Source organism: Micropterus dolomieu, linkage group LG08 (genome assembly GCF_021292245.1).
Source record: "Micropterus dolomieu isolate WLL.071019.BEF.003 ecotype Adirondacks linkage group LG08, ASM2129224v1, whole genome shotgun sequence".
Taxonomy (NCBI): Eukaryota; Metazoa; Chordata; class Actinopteri; order Centrarchiformes; family Centrarchidae; genus Micropterus; species Micropterus dolomieu.
This window is the reverse complement of record NC_060157.1, coordinates 6,101,428-6,115,228: the sequence shown is the minus strand read 5'-3', so window position 1 is coordinate 6,115,228 and position 13,801 is coordinate 6,101,428. Positions and strand designations below refer to the sequence as shown.

The 13,801-nt window shown below is 38.6% G+C and overlaps 2 protein-coding genes across 5 annotated transcripts in view; one reads left to right on the top strand and one right to left on the bottom strand.

Annotated features, from left to right (window-relative positions):
* The window catches only part of LOC123974472, a 47,854-nt gene that overhangs the window by 4,042 nt on the left and 30,011 nt on the right, over positions 1 to 13,801 (top strand). For all 4 annotated transcript variants that reach the window (XR_006825856.1, XR_006825857.1, XM_046055188.1 and 1 more), the window contains exons 2-3: positions 11,841 to 11,940; positions 12,154 to 12,270. The gene's annotated coding sequence lies outside the window, so the exon portion shown is untranslated. The remainder of the gene's footprint in view (positions 1 to 11,840; positions 11,941 to 12,153; positions 12,271 to 13,801) is intronic.
* Positions 11,812 to 12,798, bottom strand: LOC123974656 (P2Y purinoceptor 1-like). The gene has a single exon (XM_046055492.1). The coding sequence runs from the start codon at positions 12,796 to 12,798 to the stop codon at positions 11,812 to 11,814; it is 987 nt and encodes a 328-aa protein (XP_045911448.1).

The window sequence follows — 13,801 nt, the reverse complement described above, 5'->3', positions numbered from 1 at the left end:
CAGAGTGCTCTGGACCTCAGACTGGGCCGAAGGTTTACCTTCCAACAAGACAATGACCCTAAGCACACCGCTAAAATAACGAAGGAGTGGCTTCACAACAACTCCGTGGCTGTTCTTGAATGGCCCAGCCAGAGCCCTGACTTAAACCCAATTGAGCATCTCTGGAGAGACCTGAAAATGGCTGTCCACCAACGTTTACCATCCAACCTGACAGAACTGGAGAGGATCTGCAAGGAGGAATGGCAGAGGATACCCAAATCCAGATGTGAAAAACTTGTTGCATCTTTCCCAAAACGACTCATGGCTGTATTAGATCAAAAGGGTGCTTCTACTAAATACTGAGCAAAGGGTCTGAATACTTATGACCATGTGATATTTCAGTTTTTCTTTTTTAATAAATTTGCAAAAATTTCTACATTTCTGTTTTTTTTCTGTCAAGATGGGGTGCTGAGTGTACATTACTGTGAAATAAAATGAACTTTGTTTCATTGCAGCCATTTTCCAAAAATCAAAAAAGAGTGAAAAATTTAAAGGGGTCTGAATACTTTCCGTACCCACTGTATGTGAAACTGTCGCACTGCAGAGCCCTGCTTCACTGTACTATTGTACATAAAAGCCTACTGTATGAGATATAAATGTATATTAAAAGACATAAGTTGACATCATCCTTATTTACAAAAACGGTGCCACAATTACAAGGTGTGGTTACACAAATCATGATATTTATATCTGAAAGTGACAACAGGGACCTTTTATCGTGCTAGAGGAAGGAGTGGTGGTCTGCTTTGTCCTGACAGTCCAGCATTAATTTGAAGAGAGTGACGGTAGGTGATTGGGCCAGCCTTGATACTATCATCAGTCCTTAAACCTGCACAGGCTCTCATCCTCCAGGTATTGGGGAAAATCTAGGAGACCTTGAGATGAGTACCAGGGAGAAAAACTAAATGATTCACTTTTATTTTACTTTACACAAGTACGAACAGTACAGAGCACGGCCTTTAAAAGAGATGAAAGCCCCAGAGCTAGAGATCACTTTTGACTCTCATTAATGCTCACCAGGTTTCACACAAGTATGCCTACATAACTTATGAGAACTACAGGCTGCATTAAAAATATTTACTCTAACATAAGTATATTACACTGGCAAAAATGGCAAAGGAAAATGTTTACAACTCTACAGATTTGCTTTGGAAGAGTTTTGTTCTGGAAGCTGAGAGTTTTAGCAGCTATAGCACCATAGAAAGAGAAGCTGGAAGGCAGGTGAAGTTCTGCACACCCTTCAAACTCAGTGATTAGCTTCCTTTGGTAGCAGTGCCAGCCTTCTCTTTGAAGTTAAAACGTCAAACCCTTGTTGCCTGTTGGCACTGCAGAAGGAGTTGTGCACAGAAGGGGGCAGAGTGACCTGGTTGAGCTCCCACATAGCAAGAAGGCCTATAAATATGTTAACCTAAAATATGAATTAAATAATATAAACTTAAACAGGCTTACTGCTATCCTAAGCTACATATAACATTAGTTCATGGTTGCTGGATGTAACCACTTGGAGTTTTTTATCTCCAAGCTGTACTCGGTGTACCACCAGTCCGCAAAAAACATGAGATTGCTCGAGGAAGCAGCCTCGGATCTAAATATGCAACTTTTGAGAATCGGGCAGATATTCACCATCAGATGGGTGGAAAGTAGTTTCAATACTGTAAAAGAGGTCTGGAATAACTACCCTGCTACAGCCTGTGAGGAAGCATCTCGAAGTGACACAGAGGAAGAAATTCCTGGGGCCTTCACAAACAACTCTCAAACTCTCGGTTTTTAGTGGATCTGGCTTGCATGAAAGACACTCTGTGAACTGCAGGGCCTTTCACTGAAACTTCAGCCAAGAGACATGTCTCTAGTGGATGCCAGACACCACATTCAGCAGGCTATAGAGATACTGACAGCCATGAAAGCCAGTGGAGGAAAATCCACACTGAAGGCCGAACAGCGCACGTCCCTGGGACTGCTTAAAGATGTTGAACTCACTGAGGGTAGGGCCAAGATTAACAAGAGTCAGTTTTATCAATCTGAGTCTCACAAAGCGAATGCCACAATCAGACCTTCTCCAGATGCTGAAAACCCTGGATAAGCACTTTTGGCTGCAGGACCACAATGCATTGATCCTGTATGGAGAAAACGAGGTACGGGCACTTGCTAAAACACTTAATGAACCAGTCAGAGGCGGTTGAGGAGTTCGGTGACTGGAAGTTACAAGATAAAGTACCAGGCAAAACACTGGAAAAGCTTTGTACAGCAAGCAGGACATACCACCTCCGAGTATGGGAGGGGGTTTTCTGTTTTCTTCCACTCTTATTAAAATTTAACAAATTTAAAAATCTGGATAAATCCGCCAAGTTCTTAAAAGAACTCAAACACAAAGGAACAAAGAAATAAACACATAATATAAATGCAGCAGTTTGGCAGATCTAGACGCAGAATGGGCCACGTTAGGTCTGCATTCTGCTGACAGAGAAACATGCACATCACTCTCAAACACTGCCAGGTTATTCACCAGTCAAGAGCTGTGAAACAGCAATAAATAAAAGGGAAAAGTTACGTTCTCTGGCGGACAGGATTAGCTGTAAACACACCACAGGGCTAACGCTAACGTGTTTTAATGAGCCAGTCTGTCTGTTTTTGACAGGAGACGGCTCCCGGTAGAACCCTGTCAGGAAGCTGAAGTGGAGCGGACCCAGAACAACTCATCAGCTGTTAGCTGTAAACACTAGCAGGACTAAAGTTTATGATGCAGCTGTGTTAAAACTATAGCGCAACATCACTGCGCTGTAATAACATTATGCTTTATTAACATTGAATGTCATATCATTAACAAAATGGATATGTCAGTCCAGTGACAACAGACTTGCCTCTCTGGCGCTGGCAGTAACTCAGGCTGCCGAGTGAACGACAGACTCCGAGGAGGACCCATGTGAGGGGTGAACGATAAGTTCATTCCTGCTCCATAGTAGCTGAGATGCCACGTGACAATGGAGGTCAACATTGTGTCGTCATGTTTCTACAGTAGCCGACAATGGAGAAACGGCACTACAGAGCGCATTTCGTGTAGTGTAGACGCCACCCTCACTACATTGAATGCGTTGAAGATGAAATAATACACTCTCTGGTTTGTTAGAGATAAAAGTGACATTTGGAGAAATTAAGGCAAATGTGTTATTTAGCAGGAGAGCCAACAGCCTGTGGATCTTACCATACCATGAAGCCAGACGAGGTTGGGACAGATACAGACAGATGACTGCAGAAATAAAGGATATAACGTTAATTGGTGTGGATTTTCCCAGACGGAAGGCTCTGACGTTGGACAGATGTCTTCAGAGGTGCTGAAACTGTCTGTTTTCTGCTGGACAGATAATTAAATTTGTCAGAATTTACTGATGCAAATGAAAGCTGTTGTTTGATAGCTTTAGCTAGAAACTGGCCATAATCACCCACAGACTGTCAGTGACGTAAAATATGTAGTTGATTTAATTTCATGTAGCTTAGTTATTCTCCAGCCTGTGGTCTGGCTTTGGCGGTTACAGCGAGACAATCAGCTGATCAGTAATTGACAATAAAACGGTAAAGTTAGCTTACAGCATGGAAACATCAGCCAGCTAAACTTTTACAGCCCTAGTAGGAAAAACATGTAGTCGGATTAATTTCATGTAACCTAGTTATTCTCCAGTGCTGTGCTTTGGCTTTGCCGGTTACGTTACCGAGAGGATCAGCTAATCAGGAATTGGCAATAAAGCGCTAATGTTAGCTTAGAGCAGGAAAGCGATCAGCCAGTGAAACGTTTTCTGCCCTGGTAGAAAAAATATGTAGTTGGATTGAAGTTTAATGTGCGCTCTGTTATGTCTTTGCTACGTGGACAGGAATGTGCCATTGAAATGGTAACAGCAAGGAAGCTCAGATCAGCAGCTAAACTTCACATTTTTCTGCCCTGGTGGAAAACATGCATTTCTTTTTACTGCTAATGATGTAGAACAAGACCATGTACCTATCAAGTGACCAATAATCAATACTTTAAGAATTTGCATTAAAACAATGTTACAGATATTGCGTCACCAATGTGCACACAAATGTGTAACTTGTACTTTCACATGCTAAATGTACATTACAAATGTTGCCCCATTTTACCACAAGCTGAAATAATGGCTGTCAGTACTACTTTGTGTTTCTGTTGTATTTATAAAAAAAAAAAAAATTAAGACACTTAAGGTAAGATTTGCAGATTGCTTATCTAATTAAGCAAAGTGAGAGGAGCCGTGATCCTCACAGCCAATGTTTTTGTAAACTTCGTGTGGTTTATAATGGACTGTAGTACAGAAAGTCAGTGGTCATATTTGATGCACTTGAAATGTCCTTCATTTACATTGGCATATTAGTCCAGATGAGCCAACCCTCCCAAGATGTAAAACAATGAATTACAGGAGTATGAGGCATCATGTAGCACTTTCTTTCTTGATGTGGCTGTTGTTTGTTAATGAACAAGTAACAATAATTAATAAACATGTGGTTTAACTAAATAATTAAAATTTCCTCTACCTCATTGACATTGAATGTGACATTTACTGAGTTACTTCATTCTGAAAACCAAAGACTTATCTGCACACTGTATAATTAGTTTTCATGTGAACCATGAAACACTTCTGGGAGCATTTTTACTCTCACTAAACTGATGTCCCTTAGCAACAGTTCAGCTTTAATGTTTGATATTTTATCTGTGTTGTAAGATTAACTTGTCCTAGGAATTGACGGAATCTGACATTTTCAGTCAATAAAGACAAAATGAGTGCAAATATATAGAATCTATCGCAACATGCACATAAGGACTAAGTTTAAAAGTTAACAGAAGGCCTTTCCACATCAGTCCACGCCATCAGATACAGATGTCCAGCTGACTGAGGATGTGTTACTGCAGCTGTCTGGCACCAGGTGGGACATCTGAATCACACTGTGACTGTGGAAGGAAAATATGAGCAATAAATGTTGCAGTTAATTTAAAATATAGTTAACTATAAAAGTTACTTCACTTTGGGTGACCGTACTATTGTCACATATTTGAGATAAAATAGAACAAGGGAGCAGCACCCCGAGAGAGAGAGAGAGAGAGAGAGAGAGAGAGAGATAGATAGATAGATAGATAGATATATATATGACAATAACAGTCAACATGTTTTTGTGTTGTCCTTTGAAGACAGACTATGTAATATCAGCTGTTAAATGTCCAGTAGCAATAACAATAAATGCTGATTCATGGTAACGTTAACTGTTAACGTTAGTCTCCACATAATCTAGTGTGGCAAATTCCCACATATATATTTATTAAAACGTTGAAGCATTTTAAACCTTGTGTAGTATAACCTAAATATCGGCCGATCACCGTGCTGTTTACACACTGAAGTCAAGCCAGCCTCCACTGCGATGAGTGTGTGGTTTTTTGTTTTTTTTTCTTCTAGGCATTACGGCAACATCGTGTCGCAGCACATTTCAAAATAAAAGTGAGCTTCTGCTGAACATTATGCAATTGATGTAGCAGAAACGATTGAATAAATAAATGCTTAAGACACCAAGTATCTAAAGAAAATATTAGTCTCACAGAAAGCTTACTACATTCAGCCAAGATTCGAACTCATGTAAAAAAGAAAACGTCCTGTTTCCACAGACTTATTTCACTTCACAGTGACAGCAGACCACCAAAGGGAGACCCTGACCACCAGAGAACAGTCAGCCAATATCAAAGCAGTCTCATGTCCATTTTCTAAATGTATACACATATAAACACACAGACACTGCACATTATTTTCCAGATATATATATATACACATGTATGTGTATAGACAAAATATTAAACATCTTTATAAAATAAAAGTAGGCTGTGTATGTGTGTGTGTGTGTATGTATATGTGTGTATGTGTGTATATATATATATAATATATACAAAAAAATATGTAATTGTTCAGAATGTGCATGTGTGTCTATCTTGGATCATTTCTTTATTCCCATTACTTCCTTGTCCATACAAGCTTTATTGGTGGGATGCGATGTATTACAGGCACACAGAGCAATTCCACTTTGATTTTCTCGCTTTCTTCAGGTCTCTGGTGTCCATAGCAAGGCACTGCTCATGGAACCACCTTTCACACATTTCACATTGGATCTACAAAGGACAAGGTTAAAATTTCAAAGATGATTGTCAGGGTACTCTCACAACAAGACCTTTTTCAACAAATGAAGAAAACAACATAGTCCCAGTCTCTGTTTACTGTTACACACACCTCTGCTCATACTAGATTCCCATTTCTACAATAAACAAGTCACAAGAACAAAGACTATGACAGTGTCATTGGATTGGACAGATTACCAACATCATTAATTGTTCTAACTGGACAAACTGTGGAGGTGGACAGCCACAAAAGAATCCTCCTGATAATTCATTCATTTTAATAGAGGTCTCAAGTTTGAGGATCAGAAGCCAATACCTCTTTTATAGGCCTACTAGTAGTCGACTGTGTAGGCCATACGGTTTTTACCCCTTTCTGTCTTTCATCTTGGTCAGCTGGTTGTTCTGTTGTTAATTTCTAAGCTTCTGTAGGCATAGCCCTCAGGTTCCCTGCTCTTACTACCGTGTTACATTATAGTTCTACTGTTTTTTAATTAAAGGTTATTTCATCTGTATACCTCCAAGGATGTCAACATATGCGACAATAATATATCAACATTACAAACATTGAATTACATTTTGACTGAGACACTTTCGTAGGTTTAGAGAAAAGGTACAAGGTTGTTTTAGTCATTTTACAGCACTAGGCTGCATAACAAAACGAAATTTGTAGTTCATTCATGACACACACACACACAACATATGTTTAAGTGTAAGCCTATATTAAAATATGGTAATATATTAATTAAAATAAATCAATATATAGGCTACAATTAGGTTATTTATATAGGCTACATACATACATAAATTTATATAGGCTACATAAATAGCCTACATACATCACATTCATCTTGACTGCGTTTGAGCACCAAGAGTAATCGATGTAAAAACACCTCCTCTCATCTTGATGGAGTCTTGCACTGATAACTTTAATTTGGCCCATGGGCTGCCTCTTGCCGTCCACTGCTGTATGTGAATCAAATGTGAGACCACATTTTGAACAAAAAGCGCAGGTTGGCTTCACATTGTCCCCTGTGAAAGGGCACTAAACTAGAGTTGTTAAAAGTTGAAACAGGAAGTTTCCTTTTTACGTCAATTTAAATATTGGCGAATAGCCAAAATACACTCAGTTCTATGGAAATTGCTGGTAGGGCAGGCAGACAAGTTAGCCGGTTAGCTAACAAAGCAAAGCATTTAGCAGCTAAAGAGCCAAATGTTTCTATAAGGAGTAGATCAAAACAAAACTTACAGGTTAATGCATCTGTAATAATAATCAAAAATATAACAGTCAGAGGCCATTAATTCATCATGGTTACTTTTATACTTTTGATACTTTAAGTAGGTCATTTAGCTGATAATCTACACTAAGTAACATTTTCACTACCATCTGCAAGTGGTTTCTAGCAGCAACCACCACTGCACACAGTTCTGTAGCAGTAGCGGTTTAGCTAACTGATGTTGTTACATCCACCACTTTATCAGATCTGTGACTAAGTCATCTTTTACCAACTCCCAGTCAGTTGGTACTCTTTTAATGACAGCATTTTTATGATTATTGATTTTTGCAGTCAGTTTACTGTTAACCAAGCTAGCCATTATACTGTCTGAGGCTATGTGTTGCTCAAGGCATACAATGTTCTAAGGAACTGTTTAATCCTTTTACTATGAGGAGACTGGGGGGGTTGTAACAAAGGAACCACGAAAAAGAGATGACACATAAGTGATGTAGTCAGTTTCATGTATGACCACTTCCTTCCTGACCTTGAAATTCAATTGTGTGAAGAAAAGTAGTGCTATAATTATACAACTTGCATTAGATTTGAGAGTAGTCTCCTAGGTAAAAAACAAAACGACCAAATGCAGGTCTCCCAAGCTGCTGTGGAAACTCTCTGGATCCTTAATTGTCATGCTCCTACTTGCTGGGAATGTAGATCTTAATCCTGGGCCAACTGTAGGAGAAGTGTGCCCAGATCGACATCATCCACCAGCACTCGTGGAGAACTTATGTCCTGGTTTGGATAGTATTAGACTGGGACAAGAATTTACTGTTAACTGCAATCTGCGTTCCTTTGAAGCTGACAGACTGGGTGAGTTAACTATAGGAATCTTGCCAACTGTTGCCATCCCTCCTGTGGCAAATTGTGTACAAACTCCACATCACCTATAAAACTGAAACGCAAGATAAATCCCACAATTGTGAAGCACCGTGGGTTTAAACTTTTCAGAACAGTGAACCAGGCTCATATTCTGTGGGACTCTCGGGCCAAACAAAGCAGATTATTAGGCAGACACGTGACAATGTGTGGAGCTGTAGCCTAAGTGCTATAATTGTTTCCATGAATATTCAGCTTATTGATGGTTGTGATGGGCCAAAATCACCAGATTTGCTGCGTTTGTCCTGTGGCAAATAAGCTTCATCATCACCTTCAGTTTAGCTGAAAATGCATTACTGCGTAAAGTCAGAAAGATAGAAAACAATGTGTTCGCATAGACCATAAAACTTCCCAAATGACCGATAATGACTTAGGTGTACACCTCAAGGTTCAACTTTGGGTCCTCTGTTGTTCTGTCTTAATGACCTACCTGAAGTTTGTCCTTCTGCAGTAACTTGTCAGATGTACGCTGATGATACGGTCATATATGTACATGCAAAAAACAGGAAGCAAGCTGCTAAGGAACTATCAGCTTCTATGGTCAATATCTCTAATTGGCTAACAAACTCTTGTTTACATCTTAATACCAGCAAAACTGTATGCATGTTCTTTTCGAAATCTGCAAATATAGATCCAGACCCAGAGGTTACTGTAGCAGGAAGAACACTGTCAGTCGTGCATGAGTTTGAATATTTAGGTATAATATTAGACACACAACTGACATTTAAATCACAAGTTAAAAAAGTTGTAAAAAGAATTAAATTTAATTTGGAAAATTTTAGACACATTAGGAGTAATTTAACTACAGAGGCCTCAAAGTTGTACATCAATGCCATAATAGTCACATATGAACTACTGTATAACCAGCTGGACGCAGACAGGAAGGACTGCATTACAGTCAGTAGAAACGGTTTATAAATGGGCTTTGAAAACAATGGATAATAAGTCAAATTAATTTCATCATTGTAATATTTTAAAGAAGCGTGTTTTTTTTAAACTGGGAAAATACGGTCAAATTTGCTGATATCGTCCTTGTGTATAAAATGTTCCATGGTTTAGCCCCCCCTCCACTCAGTGAATTTTTTAAACAAAATCTTAACTCATCTACCAGAGCTACTTCAAGAGGTGACTGTAAAATACCATATAGGAAAAGTTCCTTTGGACAGTCAGCCTTTTCCTACCGAGCAGCGCGTACCTGGAACACGACATCTACAGAACTAAAACATTTCTTCTCTTACCACCTTTTCAAAAGCTATAAAACAGTGGTTACTGGACAATCAAATATGTTGTCATAATTTGCAGTAGTGCTTTTGTCATTGTTTTACATATTCCTGTACTCACATGCTGATGTATTTTACTTGTCATATTATTTGTGCTTGTCTGATTTTGTCTTTGCTTACGTAATTTGTGATTTAATGTTTTATCCATGTTTTTGTGTTGTCTGCTTATGATAAGTGTGTGTTTTTTAATGTTGTCTGTATGCAATGTTTTGTTCTTAAAACAAGAACCTACCAGGGACTAGTATTAGTTTGTATGGCTAAATCTGGCTCATTTACATTTGGACATTGTCCTTATGTTCATTAATGTGCACTGTACCTTTTTAAAATAAATAAATTTAAAAATGTGAGGCATTTAACCTATGCTAATTTGAAACTACCATGCTGCTACAGCTATTTAAACGATGGCTGACAGGGGTGGGGATTGTTGTAACCTTTTTTTGAAACTAATCCCGTAATGACAACTAAACACATGAGATGAGGTGAGGTAGGTAAAGACAGTTACTGATTACTCTATCTGCATGTGACATTGATCAAATACTTCAAGAAATTAGATATTCTTAAGGTTGTAACCTTGTAAACAGCATACAGTAACAAGTAGAAGTTTTCTAATTCACAGCTCGTAGAAAAAGCTCCGTAATAATCACCAACAGCTTTCACAATTTTGGACAGACTACCAAACAAAGTTGTTTAACAACAGAAAAAGTGACAAATGTCAGAAATACATTACCTGGAGAATCAATAAGGGAAGTTTTATAAATGACATATAATAACGCTGATGTTTGCCCTGCAACAAGATAACAAAATTGTTTGCCTGGCTGGCCGTAGGATTTGGGCTTCTAATAGCTAATTAATAAATTTTTATGGTATTAAATTGGCAAAGACCTCGGAATTTGCATTTACAGACAGTCATATTTCACCCAAAAATGTGGGCAGTGGCATGACACAGGCAAAGTACCTCTCATCCAAAATGTCATCCTTTTCACCCCATAAACCATTTCTAAAAGAGATCAGTGACACACCAAGCTATGGTTTATGTGAATTTCTATTTATTTTTGAGCATGTGGTAAAAACACAGGTGGAAAAACACTGAGCTGCAGCACGGGATGTCACAGGGTTTTGACGTCATTTTTGGGTCTACATGGAGCCCTCCATGCAGGCTTTGGTCGGCTTAACTGTTTCAACTGTTGCTTACCCCATTGACTAGAAACTGCACATGTGCAACTCCCAACAAAGATCATTTAGAGACAAGATGTATCCCTCCATAGCTAAAACGAAACCTTCAACACAGGGCGAAAAGAGGAGCTGCAGCAATGGTGCAGTATGAAAAAAAAAAAATAATGTGTTTTTTAAAATAAGATTTTGAACCTGAAAATAGGCATAATACCACTTTACCTCTTTAAAAGATCATTTCTATATTTTACTATTTTTCACATATGTTGGTGCCGGCAGCTGCAACAACTTCAAACATTTCTGTTTTAATGCCTTCTCAGTGGTACTTGTGCAGCAGAGAAACACAATTTCATGTCCATAATTTCAGACACGTATATGTAGCTCTAATATATGTATGAAAATTGGTATATCTTTTGTAACAAAGTTTACATTCTGGTGTGTGTATATATATATATATGTGGTGTTCATATTTTTCTGGACAGCAGTCACTCAAAGAGTGTGCTTGTCTTCGCTTTCCTTAGAAACTGAGACTGTGGTTCAGAGAAGGCTTTCACATTTTACATTTGTTTCTGCACCAGCCAGTATCCAGGAAATTAGTAGCAAGTATTAGTAATTGGCTGGTTCGTCACACAAAGTCATTTAAAGTGAATCCATAGTGAGCCCAAGAAACAGTTTAGACAACAATTACAGGTTTATATGTACTTACTATAAAACATAATACAAAAACAATGTATTTATAATTATCTCTTCCTTCCTCATGACACCACAAAGCATTTGATTTTTCCCAGTAATTAACTGGAACTCAGATAATTCAAACTGTACCTTACTTAACAAAGCTTTAAAGAAATGATTAAAAACATTATATAAAAAGTCTAATAATAGAAATTATCTAAAATATAATTATTATTCAAATATAAACCTGTAAATATATAGATGTGGCAATTAATATTAAACAGTAAAATGTTATATACAGTTGAACATTTAACATGTTAATGTTAAGCATGTTTTTCTTTTGTTAAACTTCAGTTGTGGTTTGTGCCGTAGACACAGAGCTGGGGTTTGACAGAAACCGACGGTTATACATCTGACGAGTTTGCTGGAGCAGCTGGCTGAGCTGAGCAGGAATATCTTCAATTCCATGGAGGTAAACCAGAGGGTTGAGAGCACTGTTCAGACACACAAGGCCACGACTTATCTCATGAGCAATGTAGACTCTATTAAACCATTCATGGCATATTCCCTGTTTGGACAGAACTCTTGCTAAGAGGTTCAGGTTCTTGAATACATGATAGGGAATGTAACAAACAGAGAAGAGAAGAATCAAGATGAACAACAATTTCAAACTTCTCTGTTTCAGTACCTTGTCAGTGGTATTTGTGTGGCAGAGAATGACCATCACATGTCCATAGCAGCCCAGTGTGATGAGGAGTGGGATGCAAAACCCAGTGAGTGTCCATCCAAAGCTGTATTTCAGGTAATCCTTAGCATTGTTGTTATTGGTGGTATCGTAACATTTCCCAGTGCTGTTTCCATATGTTTTGGGGTAGAACATGTCTGGAAGACTTTGAATGCTCACCAACAGCCAAACCATGACTGAGATAGCCACAGAATGACTCAGAGATAATCTTCCCATCACTCTTATTGGATGGACAATGGCCAGGTACCTGTACACACTTATACAAGTAAGAAACCCGATGCTGCCATATAAATTCAGGTTGAAGCAGAATCTTGTTATCTTGCAGAATGTAGCTCCAAAGATCCATTTACTCTTCTTAAAGTAGTACACCATCAGAAATGGGAGTGTGAGCAGATACAAAATATCTGCAAGTCCGAGGTTGAGAGCAAAAACATTGATGATCTTTAGTTTCTTCCAGTTGTGCAGCAAAGACTTCAATCCCCATCCATTAGCTACCAGACCAATGATGAATACTAGGATGTAAACAGGAGGCAGAAATCTGCCTGTAAAGTCAAAATTGACTGAAGGACAAGAGGAGTTGTTCATTCTGTCTCCTGAAAAGCATCAAATAGTGTAAAGCAAGGATGCTTTAGTGCCTAGAATGGCTGAAGGAACTGAGGAAATATGTCTTTAAACGTTGCTTCCTGGCAAACTCATTATTCATAGAATCTTGCAGTAGAACTTAACTCAAAATGTAGATGTGGTCGCTGAATGTGGGTAGATGCAATGACCTCCCAGCATGCAATCATAGTCCACCTACCCAACCAGTCTGGTCAATGCTTTGCACTTTTATAATGGTGGTGCAGCACACAGAGTAAAAGACACTTTAACAAAATTTCAGGCCAGGTCAAGTCTCAAATCTTTTTATGACTTATAGTTATAACAATGTATCTACTGACTAAAGCTGATGATACACGGGGCAAGTTTTTGAACAGTGTTGCTGGGCAGTCTTGCTAGTGGCAAGTCCGACTATGTTTTAAACAGATAGGGGCGGGGCGGGTGGCAGAGTGGTGGAGGAAGGGGATTACAGTAGTAATCTTTACTCATTAACATTGACGGCAACATTGCCCTGCACAATTGCTCTAAAAGTTGCTCTGTGTATCATCAGCTTAAGGGGCCACTCTTAATATTGAAACCACCAGCAAATGTAAATGCTCTGTATTTGTGTCGCGCCTTACTAGTCTGAGCAACCACTCAAAGCGCTTTTACACTACATCGCATTCACCCTTTCACACACGCGCGCAGTTTCATGTATGACCACTTCCTTCCTCAACTTGCATGTGAAATTCAATAGCAGTGTGAAGAAGTATGCATATTCCACACACATTTTTTGGAGAGAGAGTAGTTAATTATTTTTTTACCAAGACTATATTTTTTTAGTACTGATACTCATGAGCAATGTAGATTCCATTAAACCATTCATGGCAAATCCCCTGTTTGGACAGAACTCCTGCTAAGAGGTTCAGGTTCTTGAATACATGATAGGGAATGTAACAAACAGAGAAGAGAAGAATCAAGATGAACAACAATTTCAAACTTCTCTGTTTCA

Bases quoted from the DNA above. Each gene is read 5' to 3' on its own strand.
- LOC123974656 (XM_046055492.1), bottom strand. From the start codon at position 12,798: ATGAACAACTCCTCTTGTCCTTCAGTCAATTTTGACTTTACAGGCAGA.